This window comes from Xiphophorus maculatus, chromosome 20 (assembly GCF_002775205.1).
Source record: "Xiphophorus maculatus strain JP 163 A chromosome 20, X_maculatus-5.0-male, whole genome shotgun sequence".
Taxonomy (NCBI): domain Eukaryota; kingdom Metazoa; phylum Chordata; class Actinopteri; order Cyprinodontiformes; family Poeciliidae; genus Xiphophorus; species Xiphophorus maculatus.
Window position 1 is genome coordinate 15,197,977 of NC_036462.1, and position 22,532 is coordinate 15,220,508.

The window sequence follows — 22,532 nt, forward strand, 5'->3', positions numbered from 1 at the left end:
TGAAGTATGACCAGTAGTATACTGAAATATGACCAGTAGTGTACTGAAATATGACCAGTAGTGTACTGAAATATGACCAGTAGTATACTGAAGTATGACCAGTAGTGTACTGAAGTATGACCAGTAGTGTACTGAAATATGACCAGTAGTATACTGAAATATGACCAGTAGTGTACTGAAGTATGACCAGTAGTGTACTGAAATATGACCAGTAGTATACTGAAATATGACCAGTAGTGTACTGAAGTATGACCAGTAGTATACTGAAGTATGACCAGTAGTGTACTGAAATATGACCAGTAGTATACTGAAATATGACCAGTAGTATACTGAAATATGACCAGTAGTATACTGAAATATGACCAGTAGTATACTGAAATATGACCAGTAGTGTACTGAAGTATGACCAATAGTATACTGAAATATGACCAGTAGTGTACTGAAGTATGACCAGTAGTGTACTGAAGTATGACCAGTAGTGTACTGAAGTATGACCAGTAGTATACTGAAATATGACCAGTAGTATACTAAAATATGACCAGTAGTATACTGAAGTATGACCAGTAGTGTACTGAAGTATGACCAGTAGTGTACTGAAGTATGACCAGTAGTGTACTGAAGTATGACCAGTAGTATACTGAAGTATGACCAGTAGTGTACTGAAATATGACCAGTAGTGTACTGAAATATGACCAGTAGTGTACTGAAATATGACCAGTAGTATACTGAAGTATGACCAGTAGTATACTGAAATATGACCAGTAGTGTACTGAAGTATGACCAGTAGTATACTGAAATATGACCAGTAGTATACTGAAATATGACCAGTAGTGTACTGAAGTATGACCAGTAGTATACTGAAGTATGACCAGTAGTGTACTGAAATATGACCAGTAGTGTACTGAAGTATGACCAGTAGTATACTGAAATATGACCAGTAGTATACTGAAATATGACCAGTAGTGTACTGAAGTATGACCAGTAGTATACTGAAGTATGACCAGTAGTGTACTGAAGTATGACCAGTAGTGTACTGAAGTATGACCAGTAGTGTACTGAAGTATGACCAGTGTACTGTTACTCCTTTTTTGTTTTTAAACATCCCTGAATTTGTTTGTGTTAAAAGTCAGTTTAATGCCTCATTATAATCACAAATAAGACAGTATTGTGTTATTATACTTTAACCCATCAAATAATGATCTTGCATTTTAATATCTTCATTTTGTAGTTTTACTTTCAGAACAGAAACTAATATCAGTGCTGTTGTTTTAAAGTCATTATGATGAACATCCATGTTTGTTTCACTTCATTGACCTTTGACACGCCTCATTAGGAATAAATGTAAATTACTTCCTGAATAATATCAAGAGTCTCTCATGTGACACTAGTTCTGTTCAGTTTGGTTTATTTATGCGACATCAGTTCACAACAAAAGTCATCAAATATGAACTTAATTGAATCATAAGTCGTTCAGATTTTCCTCGTTCCTAGAGGTGGGTGTCGTCCTGATGAGCAGCCAGGAGCTTTTTTTCATATCAGTGAGATCACTGGATCTTCCCTGCACTGCAAAAACAACAAATATTACCAAGTATTTTTAGTCTAGTTTCTACTGCAAATATCTTATTGCACTTGAATTAACACAAAACTAACTTACAAGTAACTTAACAAAACATAGACGCTTGTTTTAAGTAAATAATTCCTTAATCTCTGTGAAAAAGTTTTAGTTGCATTGGCAGATAAATTTATATATAACAAGACAATTTTTCCATCTTATAAGTGGAATAATCTGCTAATGTATATACACCTCTGGAAAAAATTAAAAGAGTTTCTCTGATTTTAGTTTTTGTAGGTAAATGTCTGAGTAAAATGAACAATATTCTTTTATTCTATTAACCACATGTCTCTGAAATGCCATGCTGAAAAAAATTATATTTATTTAAATGAAAATGGTCAAAATAACTAAAATGATGCAGAGCTTTCATACCTCAAATAATGTAAAGAAAACAAGTTCATATTCATTTAGAAACAATAATACTAATGTTTCAACTCAGGAAGAGTTCAGGAATCAATATTTGGTGGAATAATTATGAAGTTAATTTTTTCCAGAGCTGGAGTATTTTTTTTTATCAATATCAATAAATTATTTGCTTAAAACAAACTTGTATATCTTACTGATGCGTTACTTTAATGTTAGTTTTGTCTTAATTCAAGCGCAATAAGATATTTGCACTAGAAACTAGTTGTTGTTAAATGTGTTGTTTACAAAGAGGAAAAACAACAAAATGAGATGCTTGTGCTCGATGAGAGGAATTAAAGTAAAACGGATCGACAGATGCGGTGATTATCGGTGGTTTCCTGTTCAGACTTCAGCAGGCCGCAGGTGCTGAACTGGACGCCCGGTAACCGTCACCCGACTCCCGCAGAACAGGTTTGAGGTTCTGGTCTCTGGCAGCAGGAATGCACCTGGAGTCCCACGCGGCTCGTGGAAAGTGCAGGCCGTCTGGTGAGCAGCGGCTCGGGAAGACGTGTTTTCTGTCTCTCTGCCCACCTGTTGCTGCTGCTCAGCTGCTGCGTCTCGGTGTGGATCTGGAGAAAGGCGATCAGATGTTGTTCTGCTTGGGATGAGTCTCGACACGCTTTCTGAAGACGCCGTCTCCGGCGAATCGAAGCGACCAGCTGTGCCTCTTGTTTTTTTTTTGTGTTGATTTACCTGCTGCTTCTGGTGAATTTAAAAAGAAAAAAACCCGAAGATTTTCATTAACAGAAGACGCAGCGCCACCGAGTGGCTTTCAGCTGCAGTTACACATCTTTATGTATGTCAAAAAGTAAAAAATAATAAAACTAATTATCATGTAAATTGACTTAATTTGTTCAAAAAGGAGCAGGTAGAAGATTAAACTCAAACATTTAAATCTCACCTCACCAGATAAACTTAAATGATCCCCACATTGAATGACACTTAAACCTCACATTTACACATTTGTTCTTTTTTTTAAAACAAATATAAAAATCTAACATTTTTTAAAAATTGTTAATATTTTTAAATGTAAATATAAAAATAGTTTTTATATCTTCTATATCTTGCTGATACAACGATATAAAATAAATATTTATTTTTTATAATTATTTATTAAAATGAATACAAAAGTATTTATTTTTTTATTTGTTTATAAGAAATAAATATTTTTATTTATAAGATATCATATATAATTATGTTTATATAATGATGTTATATTGTAGAGATCCTATACAACATATTTCCCAATAAGCTCCTTTTTGAACAGTTTTTAAAAATGCATATTTTTGTTTAATCTCATAATTTACTCCGCACACTCATATATAATACATTGGGTTGTTTTTTTTTTCCCGTCTCCTCTTGACTTATAACCCTCTGCCCGTCTCCAAGCTTTTTGAGTGTTTTGCTCAGTGTTGTGTTGCTCTGACTGTAAAGTTGTTGTGAGCGTCTCTGTCTGTGTTTGTGCTGCAGCCATGAAAGCGGACAGGAAGCGGCTAAAAGTGGAAAAATCAGAGCTGGCGAATCAGATGCAGCAGCTGTACACGACACTGGAGAGCAGAGAGGAGCAGCTGAGGGAGTTCATACGAAACTACGACCAGCACAGAAAGGTAACAGCAGCCCGGCTCTGAAGTTTACCAAAAAATATTTACACCCTTTAAGTTTCCCAATTTTTATCCACAAACTTTGGTGATTTTATTTGACAGACCAACAGAAATGTGTGTGCAAAAGTGTTCAAAATTCAGGAGATGATCCCTGAGTTTATTTATAACTTCATATCATAAATAATCTGTGACAGAGTGTAACATGTTAGTGAAATTATCTGCCAGGGGAACTAGTACTTTTCAGTCAATATTGACGAATTATTTAGTTAACGCAAGTTTCTGTACTTTGGTGAAAAGTTGCTTGTGAATTAGTTTTGTCTTATCTCAACTGTACTAAGACATTTGCACTAGAAACTAGTGTTTTTGCAGTGTGCAGCAGCTTTACTGCATTTGTAGCTCCTGCGATTATTTGAAGCAGCTCCGTCGTTAATCACCGACTGCTCTGCGTGTGTCTCTGCAGGAGAGCGAGGATGCGGTGAAAGTCCTGGCGAAGGAGAAGGATGTTCTGGAGCGGGAGAAATGGGACCTGAGGAGGCAAACCAAAGAATCCACGGAGCAGGCCAACATGCTGCGCTCTCAGATAGACATGAAGGAGAACAGGATTAAGGAGCTGGAGGCCGAGCTCACCATGGTGAGTCATCGTGAACATTAGCAGTCACAGAGGGAGCACGCCATCAGTTAAATATTCTGTCAGAATCCGTGAGATGTGAAAGTGGTGGCGGGACGGGTTCTATGGAGAACTTCCTCTGGTTAGCAGGAGGATGTGTGTGTTTTTGTTCTGCAGCGTGTCGGCTCCTTCGAGGTTCAGCTGCCATTCTGTGAGCCATTAATCTCTCCTCCCATCGCGGGTCGCAGCCGCCCACAGACCCTCACATCAGGCTGCAGTGCAGATCTGATTTGTTGGCACATCGCCACCAAATCCGTAGCTAAATATCATTCCGTCGACTCTTATTTCCTTCTCCCCCTCCGCTGGGTGCCACTGAGCGTTTCACAAGATGGAAACGTTTAGAAAAAGCATAACTTTGTACTTTTTCGTTGTTTTTGCATTTCATTTGATTCTTTAGCTGATTTTTATTTCATTTTCAGTCCTGAACCTGATCATTTGCAGAGCAAACACCGCATATCGCTGACCTGTGAAAAATTTAGTCAACAAAAGTGTTCAAAGTTCACAGGATGAACCAGTTTTGACTTCAAATCATAAATAACTTAGTAAATAAATAATCAGTGACAAAATGTAACAACTAGGTGGTTTACAAAGAATTATTAGCTGAATATTTAGAGCTGATCAGAAAAACGTATCCCTTTTCTCTGTTGTCATCAATCTTGACGTTTCCACTGATTATTAGGGCAGCGCTACGAAAATAAAAATAATAAAAATATAAGATTAAAGTTATAAAATGAACTCTGTATGTGCATGTATAGATATACATATGCATATATGTTGGATTCATAATTATTCTGAAATAAAGACCAAACAAAATAATGAAATGAAGAGAATAAAGTCATATTGCAATAATAAAGTCGTACCAGAATAAATTCGTAATATTACGACTTTATTCTGGTAATATTCTGACTTTATTCTCTTATTATTGTCTTTTTCTTGATATAATAGGATTTTATTCCCATATTATTGCAACATTATTCTCCTAATATTATGACTTTAATCTCTTTCTTTTTATTTTTTCTTAGTATGGTCTGCTATATGAAGTAAACTTCACTAGTTACATTTTAAACTGTTATTCTTTTATTTATGGGTTTTATTTGTGTATTCAGTGCCTTGCAAACGTGTAAATTCCCCTCATACTTTTTATATTTCGCAATGTTACAACAAACCTAAAACTTCAGATTTTATATCAACAGAAGTTGTCAATTAATTTAAATCGTGAGCAACATGATTTATTTTACAGGTAAAAATCTAAAGAACAGTGTGATATGCTTTAATATTCAACCTAATTTACTTTGATACTTTAACCAGAGCAGAACATTATGGATTAAATGTCTTGTTATAAGCTAAATAATCTCCCAGTGGAACTAGAACTTTTTCCGATCAGTATTAAGGAATTATTGACTTGGAAAAAAAACTCCAATATCTTGTTTTAAAAAATTGTGAATTGGTTTTGTCTTATTTCAATTGTACTAACATTTGCACTAGAACCTGGACTAAAATTGGTTTTCTAATGAGGTGATGGAGGAAGATAAGTTACACTGCAAAAACACAAAACCTTACAAAGTATTTTTGTCTTGTTTCTAGTGCAGTCATCTTAATACACTTGAAAACAGACAAAACTAACTTACAAGTAACTTTTCAGAAAAATATGAAGCTTGTTTCAAGTCAGTAATTCTTAAATATTTCTGAAAAAATACTAGATTCACTGTCAGATTATTTCACTTATGATATGGGAAAAATGTCTCGTAATAAGTAAAATAATCTGCCAAAGAACCGGTACTTTTTCATCAATATTAAGAAATTATTGACCTAAAACAAGCTTCAGGGTCTTGCTGAAGAAATATTTATAAGTTAGTTGTGTCTTATTTAAATGTCTTTATATAATTTCAATAGAAAATACAATTTTGTGTTTTTGTAGATCTAAGTGAGGAAGGTTACTCCAACCTGATGGATCTTTAAACTGAAATACACAACGACAAATCTCTTTCTTAATTCCTAAATATCTGATCAATATTCCTGACACAGTATTGATTATTCCCGATGTTAAAACTAAGCATTTTAGAGTTTGTGGGTTTTAAATCTGTGTCTGAAAGTAAAAGTAAATAAAAATAAGTTGTGATGTTTGCGGTTGTGTGTCTTGGTTTCCCAGGCCAAGCAGTCTCTGGCCACGCTGACGAAGGACGTCCCCAAGCGTCACTCGCTGGTGGTGCAGCCGGAGCCGCTGGTGAACGGCAGTCAGGAGTGGGTGATGCAGGCCGACCTGCCGCTCACCGCCGCCATCCGTCAGAGCCAGCAGACGCTCTACCACGGACACAACGCTGACCGGCAGGGTAAGCGCCGCCCTGCAGCGCCGCCATCTTGCTTGGTGTTTCCGTCAGTCAGCGAACTAACAGAGGGCTTTCTGGAGGTTTTCTGAACTAACTGTGGGGAATTTCCAATGTGTGTGTGTGTGTGTGGATGTGTGTGTAGCTGTGGTCAGGATCAGCCCCTGCCACACTCGCCAGCCGTCTGTGATCTCCGACGCCTCAGCAGCTGACGGGGACCGCTCGTCCACGCCCAGCGACATCAACTCGCCTCGTCATCGGACGCACTCCCTCTGTAACGTAAGAAATGCTCCAGTAGCCCCAGGAACTCCCAGTAATCCCAGTTACGAGGTTTCCTCTCTGCTCTTCCTTTTCTTTGGTTTGTGTCTTTCTCTGTCCTGTCGGCTTGGTGGCTTCAGCCTGTCTGCTCAATACGTGCTAATTTTATTTTAAAGAAATATTTTGACTTCCAAGCTCTTTGAATTACTCCTGTTCACGTTTTTGCTATGCATCAGTCAAAAGAAAAAGTTATGGTTTTATAATCTGCTGTAAATAACGTTTCTTTTAAAAACAGACTTTTTGTAACATTATTTTTTATCCAAAGCATCAGTGAAAACCTGAGTAAATAAACAGATAAGTTTACCGATGATAGTATAATTTAATCAAAGATAAAGGCTTTTGAGGAGGACCTGTTACATTCAAAATTTACATTTTGCACATTTTTATATTTCCATTTGGGTCTCAGTTTCAGTGAAACTGAATTAAAACAATTTAGTCAAGAAGAGCGGGTTAAATATTTCCCTCAGTGATCTGAAACCTGATGCCACATTAATCAGACTCAGTTGATCCAATGACGTGATCAAATGTTTGTTAGAGCAATGAATTCAACTAAAGAAACAAACTTTATCAGAAATGTAGCTTTTAAATGGAAGTAGGTGATTAGGAAACATAAGCTGCGTTTCCATTAACCATAAAATTGTGCAAATGGAAATTATGAAAAGAAATTTGATTAATGGAACAATAATTTGTTTGAACACATTTTTCAACAAAAACGTGAATTTTCAGCCAAATACTTTGCAAAATTGCAATGGAAACAAATTTTTTCACATCATATAAGTCATATGACCAGCCGCCATATGTTACTACTGGCAGAAACCACGAAGAAGACGACAGGAAGTGGTAGAAGGATGATGGCTTGTTATTTTTTTTCTGGACGATGCGCACCTGGCTCCTCCAGAGCTCTCACAGCAGGTCATAAAAAGATGTGTGTCATTCAAATGTATTAAATCTCTTGAGTAAAATCACTCACTACAGTTTCCCCAAAACGCCTCATACGTAGCCGCTCCCAGGTAGGCGGGGCTTGTTGCTGCAATGCCCGAATAAGAGGCCGACGTCTCCTCTGATTGGCTGATAGATGATGAATATATTCTCATGTAACTCTTTACATCCGTCTCTGTGATGATTTTTAATGACTTAACAAGCGTAATCACGCAGGATTTCAATTTAATGGAAACACTGCAATTGCAAAACTGAATATTTTTCGACATTAGATGACAAACCCAGAATCAGCCTGTTACCTGGATTCATGAACAAAAACAAAAACGTTCACATCAAACTTAATTTAGTAGATGCTAGATGTGTTGGATGGTTTGTGTTGGTTGTTTTCCTTCATGCTCCTGCATGTCTCCTGTCTCCGTCTCAGTCCATGGAAGACCTAGAAGACCAGAAGCGTAAGAAGAAGAAGGACAAGATGACTCTGGGATCTCTGTCACGGGTTTTCACCCGAGGAAAGCAGCGCAAGTCACTGGACCCCGGCTTGTTTGATGGTACAGCCACCCCTGATTATTACATAGAGGAGGATGCCGACTGGTGAAGCTGAGTGAGCGTGTGTGTGTGTGTGTGGGTGTGTGTGTGTGCGTGTGTGTGTGTGTGTGTTACATGTGAACATCCCCATGTTTTAACTGTGTGTGTCTGGAGGAAGGAGATGGATGGAAACAGAGACTGCTGTCGCCGTAAATGTACAGTACACAACCCAAGAAAAATGTATGTTTGTAAATTAAATATATATATTTATAGTTGTACATGTATGCATATGTATATATGTTTACATGCATATAAATATATATACAGGGTTATTACAATGTGTAGACATGTTTATGCTGTATTATCTTCTAAATGTCTTCATGTTTTATGTTTTTTTTTATAAATAGAGACTTGAAGGACTGCTGTTTATATGTACATATAGGAGCTATTGTGAGAAATAGTGTTTAAATATTAATGTTATCTGGGTTTTGTTACTCTATAGTTGCTTTCATCATGGTTTGCAGCATTTATTTCTCTTTTTTATTGCCAGTTTTTAAACCTTTTTCCTGCAACACAACAGGAAGCATTAGAAGAAAGCTTTGGGAGTTTATGTTGATCTGCTTCGTGTTCATTCATATTACACTGTGTGCAGCAGGGAGGTTTGAAGATCTCCTGCATTTTATACTGAAAACGATTAGGGATGTCCCGATCGATCATTTCAGTTTAGTATTTATCAATACCGAGTGAAACTTGAAGTGACCAACAACCTTTCTCTGTTGCTGCTGTTCCTCTACCGCTGTGAGATGAGAAACCAATGTCAACTAGATGACATTTGAGAAAATTTAAAAAAAAAAATCATCAAAAGTTTCTGAACTCAGACGTCAAAGCAGAAAACAGCTCAGCCCTGGATTGTGAAAAAACTCATAGTATTCATAGCTTTATTTTGTCACATAATGCCAGACTAAAACCAATGAGAACCAGTCCCATACAAGTACATTTTTCTGAAAAACACCAGTAATGCAGAGCCCCTCTCATCATGTGCATGTAAAATCTGTCAGTTCTTCACTCTTCTAGCATGAAGTAATGGTTTTTACCATTTCTGACCATTTTCTCAAAAACTACTGCTTCTATAAATACAAGTTTTTCCAAGTCCCACCATCTTCACAGATTTAAAAACAGTATCAGAGCCGGACTTTTACTCTTCTGGTTTGTTCTGCTTTGCTATTAAAACCCTCAGAAAATAACAGAAACATTGTTAGTGCTTGATTAGTTAAAGGAAATCTCTACATTAAAAATGACAAATATTAACAAAAACAAGATCATCGAGTAGCAAAGTACTGGAAATAGTTTTTCACCTCTGACCATCTTCTGTTTCCACCCTGTTTGACCGAACGTGTCGGCGTCGCCATCCGTCACTTTTGCTTTACTGTAATTCCACGACACTTTGAGCTATCTGAAAAATTTCAACGGTTTCTAAAAGGGGAGACGTTGCGCTTTCCAGCCAATATTGGGTTATTACGGTAATTTCTCTCCCGCCGTAGCAGGGAGCAGGTTTTTCTCCGGCATAAACTGATGTGATATTCTTTTAATAGATGGTAAATTGCGAAAATAATCTGGTTGACATTGAAAGTTCCAGTTGTTAGGGGCAATATGTTTATTATTATATTATTATATGTATATTACTCACAGGACATTTAAATTATTGCGTACAATTAAAATAAGCAAAAATATCCAGGCGGAGAGTTGAAACTTAGACTCAGAGGGCTAAACTGTGTATGTTGCTACGGTGACCAGAGAGACCGAGATCAGATCCATTATTCAGACCGATCCAGAGCCCGGACTGGGTCACATCGGGACATCCCTAAACGTTATGAAAACCACTGGCAGACCAACAGCCTTTTTATGGAAAGCACAACTGCAGTGAGTTAAAAACACAAACACAGCGCTAGCTTTCCAAACCATGTGCAAAAAGTGCCAAAAGTTTAAAACTCATCACCGTTGGCGTCATCATAGCAGCAGCCATGTAACTCTGTTAATGTCTCGACTCATTTCCAGCTAACATGTGCCAATCTGAGACAAAGGAATGTGCTTTAAATGCATGCATGGTCCCTACGTGTTGCTTTGATTAGATATCTGTTCATTTCCTGTCAAATTAAGCAACATGAAAACATCCCTTCTGTGTTACTTTTCCCGTTCTTTATACCAAACCTTGCATTACCTATGCCTGCACCCTGACTTACTAAGAATGTTCCTATTTGTGTTTTATTTTATTTTTGGTTCACACCCTCCTCAAGTCCTGAAAATGTGGCTCTAATAAACCTGTTAAAATGCTTTGTAAATTAAGATAACAATACATGCGCAAAAGATGAAATCTATTGAAGTATTTTATTTAAAGAGGGGGGGAAAAAAGAGATAAAGAGAGTTAATTCCTGATATTTATCTGCCTGCAGCTGTTGCAGTCAAATGTTGAGGAGCTTTCCAAGTGAATTATAACTGAAATGAAAATCTTATTTTAAAAATAAAACCAGAAAGTGAACACGTTGTGGCCGTTGTTCTGTTCCATGAGTAATCCTGTTCCTGTGTCTCAGTCTAACGTGTCTCCTCCCGCTCCTCCTGCCATTCCCTAATGGCAGCTCCTCCTAAACCAGTGAGTAACTCCTCATCTGTGATTACCAGCTGTCTGTTTCTGCACCTCGGGGATTATTCATATCGCTCATGTCCATTCAGAAAAACACAAGTTTGTGTCGCTGTTCGTTGAGGAGAAAAGAAAGAAAGAGAGAGAGAAGGAGTTTGCAGTGAGGCTGGGATTTGCATGCAGCCCTTTGTGTCAGCATGTGGAGACGAATCTCCCTGGATTCGTCGGTTCACGATGAGTCAGTGTTTTTAGTCTTTCACAAAGGCGGTTAATGGGCAGCAGCATGAGGTTTTATGAATGATCCCTGTGTCTGTAATGCATTTTCCTACTGGTAGTAAGTCTTGTCACATTCATCAGATAGTCAATAATAATTAACACTTTACAACCAGCTGTGAAACTCAAAGCAAGTTTGACAAAACTAGCTGCAACCTGACATGTTCAGAGAGACTAGTCTGACTTTTTTTAATTAAACAATGTTTGTTAACTCCAGTTTATTCAAAAACAACAAAATACATTAACACAAATATTGTAGCACCATCTGGTGGATTTAGGGTGTAATTTTTGTATTTAACAAAAACATTTATAAACAGTTTAGCTACGACTGCAGATGAATCTCACTAAATCAAACTATATAAATGTTTTTAATGCTTAAATAATTCAAATTAAAAAAATACTTTATTAGAATTTTCCAGAGGAAAATTAAATGTTCTTTTAACTCATATTAATTAAAATTCTTCAAACAGTTATTGTGGATGGTGATGGCTGTTGGCCGTAACGATTTCCTGTAGCAGTCTGTATTACTGCGACTTTGAAGAAGCCTCTGTCCGAAGACTTCAGTAATTCAATTTTAAAAAGCAAAACATTTACATTATAAATTCAATCTCACATACTACATATGAAAACAACAAGGAATCTATCGGGAAAAGTCCAGGAGGAAAAGTCACTAAAGGTCACGTTTCCCATCATATACATGGTATTGATGTGACGTCACACTTCAGGGAGCTTTGTAGCTGACAGCCGTCTACAACTACAGGTACTACAACTAACTGGCATGACAGTCGCTATGTAGTTGCTATGACAACAATAATCAAGCCATGAGCTTAGCACTAGCTCTCTTCTCGTTCCTATGTAGCTTATAAACAGTATAAGCATATTACAAGTACTACTCAGTCACAATTTCTGAGTACTCTACCCACATCAGTGTAACAAGATAGATTTACTGTAGCAGTACTTATTACCGAACTAGCAAAATTAGCTTAGCTGATGTAGCTTTTGTCTACAAACTAAGACGAACATGGCCTACGTGTTAGTACTTACTTTGCCAGTCACCAGAACCGTGTCGTTCATGTGAAGAGTCCGAACGTTCTCTATAAAGCCGTTGAAACATTGATTGTAGGATTTCAGGCCATGAAGCTCCGTGGTTTACACACTTCTTCGTGTTCACTAAGTAGTGAACCATGTCATAGACGCAGCGTGTTTTCATTCTCTGTCTCCCACGGGTCAATTCCTACAGCAGCCATTTTGTTGATAAAGCTTTCTCTTGCACATTGGTCAAGAGTGTCAGTATACTTCGTTTTGTTGGTCTTGAAGCCATGGTTTCTCTATGGTTTGTTTGCGCTGCGTTGCTTACACAGATGGTGCAGATCACTTCTGGTTCAGGCTTAGTGGAAAGTTGAGTGGAAGGAGCAAGTGTGGCAGAAAACATGGCTGCACAAGTGACATGGATGACAGTGGCTTTTGGAGAGTTATGAAACAAATTCCATGTAAAAGTTTGGGAGAGACTTGGAACCGTCTCTGGCCCAAAAATGGCTGTCGAGTGGTACCAGCGCCCCCAGAACTCTGCATGGGAAAACAGAGGCTGGATGGATTGGTGGAAGTTTGGGAGAAATCCACAAGGTGAGGACTGCAGCAGTAGTCAGGGCTTCACGGACCTATCCAGGTCACGGACTAGAACTGTCACATTTCTCCTCTGCTGCACCAGAAACAACATCCAAAGTGTCTCATCTTTGTCAAGGAGGAAAATAACTGGACAGAAACTCAGTGTGAACAGATTGGATTTCATTTTTACAAATAAAAGTCTCAAAGTCTGCAGGAATAGTTGAGAGGCAAAGAGTCCATGTTGCTTGAAGTTCAGAGTGAAGTTTCCACAGTCAGTGGCCAAACTGGGCTGACCTGAACCCAACAGTGGATCATGGACAATATGAAGCAGAGACACCAGAACACTGAAGGCAACCTAAAGGACACAAACACCTCAGCAGAGTCACAACATGATTGATTCCTACCACGTTGGACAGTAGTTACATTTATTTTATTAAGTAATTCAGTGAAATTTCGTTAACTGCGCCCACTGTGAGTAACTTCACTGAATGGAAAACAAACGTGTTTTAACCAAAACGTCACCAGACACACACCTGCAGTTTGTATTAAGGTTTCATAAGTTTTATATTGAAATAAATTGACACTTTGTAATTGTGATAGTTTTATGAATTATTTTCATGTAAGTCTATAAAATACCAAAATCTCCACGTAACTTTACATTTTGTCTGATATTGTCATTTTTAAATGTTAAATAATTGATCTTTTGATCAGTTTCTCAGACTTTTTACCAAATACTTTTTTACTTCTACTTGAGTAATTTCTCGGATGGCTACTTTTCACTTTTACTTGAGTAAAATGTGTTGAAGTAGTGCTGCTCCTACTTGAGAACAAATTTCCCATGCTACTCCACACTAAGTAATGCAGAAGGAGCCACTGAGTGCATGTCCTGTCCTCTTTTGCTCTGCAGTGAGAGATTTGAGACACCAGGTCATGTCTGCACATTTCCAGTTAACTATAATCATCCCACTGTTGCCAACACAATGGTTTCCTTGCTATATTTATCAACATTTCAGACAAAAGAAGAAAAAAAAATCAGTATCGGCCAAAATGGGAATTGGAAGGTCGGGCTTTTAAAAGATCAACGATTGTCTACAAAATTGCAATCAGTGCACCACAATTCATACTTATTAAATCATTTAAAAAAACAAACTGTTGACATATGTCACTCAACATGTAATGAACCCAGTGAATTATTAAAATCATTTTTTTAATGAATGTCCTGATTTACTGAGATGCATCTGTTCATAGGGAAAAAACTGGTAACACTTCATTTGAAGGGGTGTGTATAACACAGATATGAAACTGTCATAAACGTGAAGGAGTCTTTATTTGTTTTCATTAAAACAGTCAAACGATGACACTTTTAATGCAACTTTGCATTAAATAATGCAAAGTTGACACTTTTAATAGACTTTAAGCACACTTTTAATTCAAGTTTGCACTAAAACCTTTGCACTTTAAGCATTATTGACTGAATAATGTAGTTAATTGCATTATTCATTAGTCATAACCATCTATGAAGACTCTTTCATGACAGTGTCATGTCACACTCCTTCAAATGAAGTGGTACCAAAACCCAGCTCAAACTCTTGGAAGCAAAGATTTTACTTTAAGACTTTATATATATATATATATATATATATATATATATATATATATATATATATATATATATATATATATATATATATATATATACTTTTTTAACTGACATTCTCTGGAGATTTTTTTAGACCGTCACTGTGTTTGATTTCCATATCCCTCTGGTCCTGAACCTCTCCTGTATGCCGCCCTAACTTCTCCTGACCCACCCAGACTCTGACACACAGCACAGCCTGTCGGACGGGGAGGAGCAGCTGGACCGCCTCCAGCAGGCGGAGCTCAGCCGCACCACCTGCATGTCCCACTGGAGGGCGGGGGCCGTCCAGGCCTGGATGGAGGTGGTCATGGGGATGCCCATGTACATCCGAGCCTGCTCAGAAAATGTCAAAAGTGGAAAGGTTTGCCTTTACGTTCACTTTTACGACCTTTCTTTATGTTTTTATGAATTTTAAAATAGCGTAACCTTTCTTTAAAAACGGGGTTTTTGGCTGTTTAGGTGCTGCTGAGCCTGACGGATGAGGATTTAGAGCTGGGTCTGGGTATCGGTAATCAAATTCACCGCAGGAAAGTTAGGCTGGCCATTGAGGATTACAGGAGAGCCGAGGGGGAGCAGGGGTAAGCACACGTTGCTTTTTCAGACATTTTAGATTTTAATGCCTCAGCTAACTTTAGCCTGTGAAAATTACAAGTTAAAATCAAAGCTACTTTTTTTTTTCTAGAAGTCATGTTCTAGCTGTTATTAGTCACTTATATTACGTAATGAAGTTATAACGGAGGCTCGGTTGACGTTCCTCAGCATTTATGTTCAGTTTTTATTGAACAAGCAACGGCACCAAAAAAACGATCTTTTAAGGAGTCCTTAAACGAACCTTTGGTTTCCTAGCAACGTAAGACAAGATAAAACCAGATCCGGTTAAGCACCCTTCAAAATAAAACACTTCCCTTTCCAAAAGAAATCATGTTTGGCACTTAAATACATTTCACTTCATCTTTTAAAATTATGCTATTACGTATTATGTGAATAAGGGGAAAATATAAATTAATTTTTTTTGGCTGGTTTTCATTCGTGATTTCTTTTAGAAGTTATATTAACTATTAATATTTTTATTGAGTGAGTCAAATAAAAATAAAATGGAAGCGAAATGAATTTATATAATCATGTTAAATTAAGTGAATAATAATCATGTAAATGATACTTAACAAGATATAGCTGTAGATAAGTCACAACATTTTATATATGGAGCACAGATGCTGTCAAATTGTAAAATTCATAATTTTCCATGACGGATGGAGGCTAAATATTCAAAAGGATAAAACAGAGTACTGCATTCAGCCTTCCTGTTATTTCTAAAATTCTAGGTCTCTCTCACTTTACTTGCTGAAAATAGAAAATACATTTTGCTTTTAAGCAGCTTCTTATTCCTCACTGGAACTGAACATGAGGCTTGTTCATCAATAATTTATTTATGTCCTTGTGAAACTTAATAAAATACCTGCTGTCCTTCAGTCCTTTGGGTGTTTGACTGTGATTCATTAGGTGGAATAAATATTTAGTCTCCAATCTGTGTCTTGCCATCCTCAGACTTTCTAAAGCATCAGAGCTGGACCATCATTGGGTCTCGACGTCGTGGCTGAGTGACGTCGGTCTGCCTCAGTACTCCCAAACCTTCCAGACCAACTTAGTGGACGGTCGGGTCCTGAACTCGCTCAGCCGCAGAGACCTGGAGAGATTCCTGAACATTGGCGACCATTTCCACCAGACCAGTCTGCTTCTGGCTATCCAGCTCCTGCAGATGCTCAGCTTCGACAAAGAGGTCAGGTCATGGACTTTGCTACAAAAAATCACATATCTGTACAGCAGACAGGAAATTTAGCCAAAAAAAAGACGCTGATTAAATATTTAAATCTGTTAATCCTTTAAAATTTAAGAGTCAAGGACCACGGTTTTAATTTTCAATTTACATTTTTGTTTGTTGGGTGTAACAAATAAAATTATGCCAATGTGTCACCAAAGCCTGACCAAGAGTCAATTTAATACATTCTTAAGAGGTCACTATTCTTTCTTTCCTGTTTTTTTTTTTTCTTTCATTTTTTTCAAGGCCCTGCAATTACGGCGCTTAAAATGTGAGCATGAAAACCGGGACCCGCTCGTCTGGACGTGTCACAGAGTGATGAAGTGGATCAAGGACATAGACCTCAAGGTAGGAGCAACCCGACACACCACCATTGTTTTGTAATTATAGACCTTCACAGGATACTGAAACTTATTCACCTTTGTGATATAAATACAGCTCTGGAAAAACTTAAGAGCCCACTGCACTGAACCCCATTGAAAACCTGGTTTTTCCTCCAAATATTTATTTCTGAACTCTTCATGAGAAAAAACATTAGTATTGTTGTTTCTAAATCAATATGAACTTGTTTTCTTTGCATTATTTGAGGTCTGAAAGCAGTACATCTTTTTCGTTATTTGGATCATTTCTCGTTTTCTGTAAATAAATACTAAATGTTTGCTTGTAATTTCAGAGACATGTTGTCAGTTAATAGAATAAAAGAACAATGATCATTTCACTTAAACATAGCTATAAAAAGTAAAATCAGAGAAACTGATCATTTTAAGTGATCTCTTAATTTTTTCCAGAGTTGTATTTCATCTATCTGTATCTAAAGTGTAAATCTTAAACACCTTAGAACTCGAATAAATACTGGATTTAAAGCTTTCTTTTCCTGGTTTGGGCGCAGTGATATCACTGTGTTGTGTTTGTTACCATCACAGCTCCTTTCTTCCTCATTTTTCTCTGTAGGAGTTTGCAGAAAACCTTCAGGGAAAAGGCATTCATGGTGCAGTAATCGCCCTGGACCAGTCCTTCGACACAGAGGCCTTGGCCAATGCTCTGGGAATCCCCAGCAACAAACACATGCTGCACAGACACCTGTATGAAGAAATGAAGTCACTCTCCGCCCCTCTCAGGTAGCATAAACACTCTGCCCCCTGCTGGTGACGTTCATCTCTTCAGCACTGTGCAGTAAATAAATGATTTATTAACATTGCTGCTAGTCTGGAACTTGCCATAAATTCTTTTGCGTTGTTAATCTCTGACACATAAAAGACTAACAATCTCTTTCCTCTCTGTTTACAGCAACACAGAGCAGGGCTCTGAGGTTATCAGCTCTTCTTCACCTGTGGTTGTTAACCGCTTTGCTGATGAAAGGTCGTCCATCAGGAGATTAGGAAAGGTACCTTGTCATTTCTCACCTATCAGTAAACGACTAGCCCCCTCTGCTCTCCTGTAATCCTCAATGGCCAGCCCAGCTTTGGTCTGAAGTCCAAAGCTGAAGCCACTGGTTCCTTTATGCTTGTTAAAGCACAAGTATTGCTAACAAGGGTAAAATAAAACACCTCAACAATTTGATTTTAGGAGATTATCTCAAAACTCACAATGGCTTTAATTTGCAGACTGGAGTCAATTTCTTTGTTTCAGCAGAGAGAACATAATCTGGAAATACCTGAACCTTTACACTGCACAATTAGTGCTTTTGATCCATCAACCTTTTAGAATAATTAAACTGAAGAATAAATGAGAAACAGACATAAACCTAATTTTGGAAGGTCATTTTGAGTTCCTGGAAATACTGCATAGAGTTAGAAATGCACCCAATTCACCTTTCTCTCTTTAAATTAAGTTATTTCTAATTTACACATTTAATATATATATATATATATATATATATATATATATATATATATATATATATATCTTCCTTTTTGTATCAGATGCAAGATGGAGGCATGAAGGCAGACTTATATATAATGAAACTATAATAGTTAATAAAAAATATAGAAATTCACGACAGGGTGTAGAGAAATCCAAAAAAGATGTTGGATCACGGAGAACGACTGACTGACAACAGCTGAGAAAACAGAAACCAGTGGTGAGGAAGATTCTTGTTACACTGCAAAAACATAAATCTTACCAAGTGTTTTAGTCTAGTTTCTAGTAAAAATAATATTTGTGCATTTAAATAAGACAAAATTAACTTTCAATAACTTTTCAGCAAGATATAATTTGTTTTAAGCCAATAATTCCTTAATATGGATGAAATAATTTTAGTTCCAATGGCAGATTATTTCATTTGTAACATGGGGAAAATCTTTTGTTATAAGTGAAATAATCTACCAGTGAAACTACAAGTTTTTCATTAATGTTAAAACAAACTCCTATATTGTGCTGAAGTTACTTGTTAGTTTTGTCTTTTAAACTGTACTAATATTATTTGCTCTAGAAACTAGACTAAAATACTCGGTAACTTTGGTAAGTATAACTTTCAGTACTATTACCACGAAATCACAGGATTCAAACACAAATTTAAAACATAAATGGACAACATCATGTAATTGCTTTTATCTAAAACAGGGAAGACAAAATCCTTCAACTGAAAATATTTTTTACAAATTTTATTAAAATTTCCTCTCTTTCAGAGAGAAGCCTTTTTTTCAGACCGCTGGCCAGCAGTCTCCAGCAACAGGTTGGGGAAGGACTGCGTCGAATCCGGAGGAAACACCTCCACCCCCAGATAAACAGTTTAATTTCTTGTGTCGTCTTTTCAGAGTCCGCTGAGGTTACGCGCAGAAAGTCACTCCGTGGAGCGCGGCCTTGGTTTCCATGGCAACTGCGGCTCTCTGCCCAGAGAGGCCAGAGTTCACGCTGTTCCCCGCGCCAAAGGAAGCCCCATGCACACCTTCAAGAGCGTCGAAATCACCAACGTGTGAAGGAGCCGTGGAGATGTTCTCTGTTTACACTGTCAGCTCTACAGCGTTGGAGCTTTTTTAAAGGTTTAGCCAACGCTACTCTGTAGATCAGATCCACTTCTGGAGACGGGAATAATGCACCTCAATGACCTGATGTAGCTGTTGTACATTAATGAATTGTCTAAAGTCATTTTTGTTTTTTAAGTTATAGTTTTTTGATTGAGGTTTATATGTAATTAATAAAAACAAGCAGAGAACAAAAAATAAAACTCAAAACTGCACTCAGTGCCCCTGTGATGCCTTATGTAAAAAGTCTCATGATCTCAGTGCTTCTGTCTACTTCTTTATGTGAACTGAGGTATGTTGTTTTGTTCACATAAAACTTGTACATGTTTTTACATTTATAGATCAGAACAAAATGTTAAGGACTTTTGCACTGGGTTGATTATACTGTTTAAAAGTCTGTTTATTTCTCTTATGGTGCCACGTTTGCTAGAAAAATTAATTTGTGGATTGAGCAGCGGAGTTGAGTATGAAGACCCCTGAAAACTTGCCATATCCTCCCTCACAATGCCAATCCTATTTATTGCATATGATCATTGAAGTTTGGGAAAACCATGAAACATGCCAAATTAATAGCTTATTCTTACACTGCAGTGGGATGCCTTCCTATTCTTCAACAAGGATTTGTTTTGGGCATGAACCCAAATCAAACCCAATTCAGTTCAGTTTATTTACAGCATGTAGCAGAAAGTCACAAAAAGAGAGTTCAGTCTAATCATACAGAGAGATTCCAATTGATCCTAGTTACCAAACAATACATTAATTTCAGTTCATTATTCAAATTAGTTTTAAAGGTTTCTGTCTAAGGAAACCAAGTTGAATATATTGAGTCACTGACTTGCACCATTCACTCCTCTTAGACCAACATGTAGCGACAGTAGACAGTCATTCACATTGTGTCGCAATCTCTCATGCCGAGCATGCATGTAGCGACAGTGGAGAGAAAAAACTCCCCTTTAACCACCATGACTGACTGGCTTGTGTGAAAATACAGAGCATACACACAAAAAAGATACAAGCACTGATTGAGGAGTACTTTCTACATCTGAGAAAAGTAAAAAGTTAAAGGAAGTAGTAGCTTTTTAGTGGCTTCATCTGGGAGGAAAACAAGTCCCAACACATAAGATCTGAGTCGGTTTTAATTTAATTTAAAAGCTAAAGCTCACTCAATAGCATTGTCTAGGAGAGAGACAGAGTTAAACACTGAAAGACGGGCAGGTTTATCATCTATAGAGAATGTTTAAGTGTTGGCAGCAATATCTCAGCCAAATAGAGCGCCAGACCAGGTGTAGCGTCTATGAAAAGTGAAAAACTGAGAGAAAACATGAAGCTAAAAGCTGAATTAATGGCAAATAGTGTAAAATTGGAGAGTAGTAGGAGAATGTAGCAGCTAGAATAATGAAATGTAGTAATTACTGCATGTCTTCCAGCAGCCTAACCCTATAGTATCATACCTAGAGAGATAGTTTGGGGAAACCTAAGTTGCTCTAAATATAAGCTTTATCAAAAAGGAATGTTTTACACTTGGAAAATTAAGCCTTTAAACAAACAATCTGTCTACTTTTAAGTAGATATAGAGACTAAACTAGAGACTAGCCTGATAACTAAAAGATCTGGCTCCCATTTCACTGCACTGAATAACCTGAAGTTCTCCATGGAGTAGAAGTTTAAAATGCAGGCTGTTTCATACTCTCCTCTGACAAATTTTGGAAGTAGAGTCCAAAAACCTGGCTCTGTTGGGGTGAGCATTAGACTTCACTTCCTTGGAGAGGAGATTCACCGGGCAATTGATGACAAACATTGTTTTTTAATTGAGGGAGGTCATCATACTGCTTCTGATTGAACCGTCATACTTTAAACCAACAAATGTAGAACATGAGAGAAAAAAAGTCTTAGCATGTAATGTAGGCTGTATTTACACTGCAGCCTGAAGTGACACAATTCCCTTTTCTCTTCTTTTTTTTGCTTTAATGTGACCTGTATCTGATATTATAATGACTGTCTTAACAACACAGATCGGGTTTTTTTAATACTTCTCAGGCCACTTGGATTTCCGATTATCTTTTTAAATGTGACCTGAATCTGAACGTCATCCGCAAACGTCACTATTCTGCGACATGATACGCGCCAGAAGGGAGAAAAAAACAACAACTTTGGCTTTGGCAGACAATAATGAGGATTAAGTTGTTAACATGATGGCTCCGGTCGGTTTCAGATGTAAGGTTCAAGATTTTAACAACTTTAAAATCGTAAGTTATGCTCCACCGTTAGCGTACACGTTTACTTCCGCAAACACTGAGCACGCTATGTGTGACGTCATTGGGCCCTCTGCTGCGCAAGCGGCGCACTTTCATTTGCAGTTCACATCATGTGACCTGAATGTCATTGATACTCGATTGATAGGAACAAAACAACAACCATGGCGGACGAGGATTAATGAGGATTAAGTTGTGAATGTGCTGGTTCCGATCGGACAACTTTAATATGTAAACTATGCTCCACCATCAGCATCCATGTTGCATCTGTGTGTGATGTTATTGCGCCCCCTACTGCGCATCCGGGGCACTTTTAGGTCGTTTGCAGTTGAGATCTGAGATCACGTACAGGTCGTATATATTTGAAGTGTGAACGACCACCGCACCAAAAAAGCAAAAAAAAAAAAAAACAAAAAAAAACGAACAAACAATTTGATAACAAAATCGGAATTGGGCCACTTCAGGCTACAGTGTGAACGTAAGAACCCAAAATGCATTAATTTAATTCAAACCACAATAAGGAAGGTCTTTTCAACCCTTGAGGTGAAGGACATGGCAACTTTAAAAAAAAAAAGAAAGAAAAAGAGTAGGCGTGTGTTTACAGTCTGGTCATTTGTTGACCATTTTGGTAGATATTCGCCCCAGATAGAGTAGTGACTAGTTTTAAATATTGCTGCTGCTCAGAGCATTACTGTTAATGATTAGTAACCTTTATGATCCAGTATTTCATTAACCGTAAGCATGTCTAGTGTGACAAATAACTGAACAGCTTCAGAAACTGATGTAAATGTTTACATAAAAATTGACCGAAACCAGAACTTAAACTGCAGAGCAGGCCAAAACCCTGATGCCATGGATTATGCTCTTTGTTATTTAGTTAATAAGTTTACCAAACTGGAATATTTCAGTCCACATAGGTTTCAAATGATCTTGTTGATGTAAATGCACAAAGGTTGTC

The 22,532-nt window shown here is 37.4% G+C and overlaps 1 protein-coding gene across 4 annotated transcripts in view; it reads left to right on the forward strand.

The window, feature by feature from the left end:
- Positions 1 to 21,983, forward strand: part of LOC102224305 (kazrin-like) — a 172,955-nt gene extending 150,972 nt beyond the window's left edge. For 3 of the 4 annotated variants that reach the window (XM_023324764.1, XM_023324765.1, XM_023324767.1), the window contains 12 exons: positions 3,488 to 3,624; positions 4,079 to 4,249; positions 6,435 to 6,615; positions 6,755 to 6,888; positions 8,291 to 8,414; positions 14,720 to 14,904; positions 15,003 to 15,121; positions 16,089 to 16,320; positions 16,606 to 16,707; positions 17,311 to 17,477; positions 17,647 to 17,743; positions 19,116 to 21,983. In XM_023324764.1, the coding sequence (XP_023180532.1) occupies positions 3,488 to 3,624; positions 4,079 to 4,249; positions 6,435 to 6,615; positions 6,755 to 6,888; positions 8,291 to 8,414; positions 14,720 to 14,904; positions 15,003 to 15,121; positions 16,089 to 16,320; positions 16,606 to 16,707; positions 17,311 to 17,477; positions 17,647 to 17,743; positions 19,116 to 19,277 (1,811 nt within the window). In that variant the 3' untranslated portion in view covers positions 19,278 to 21,983. Of the gene's footprint in view, positions 1 to 3,487; positions 3,625 to 4,078; positions 4,250 to 6,434; positions 6,616 to 6,754; positions 6,889 to 8,290; positions 10,930 to 14,719; positions 14,905 to 15,002; positions 15,122 to 16,088; positions 16,321 to 16,605; positions 16,708 to 17,310; positions 17,478 to 17,646; positions 17,744 to 19,115 lie in introns of those variants that run through there. The other variant, XM_023324768.1, reaches the window with a different exon arrangement.
- Positions 21,984 to 22,532: the final 549 nt, after the last annotated feature.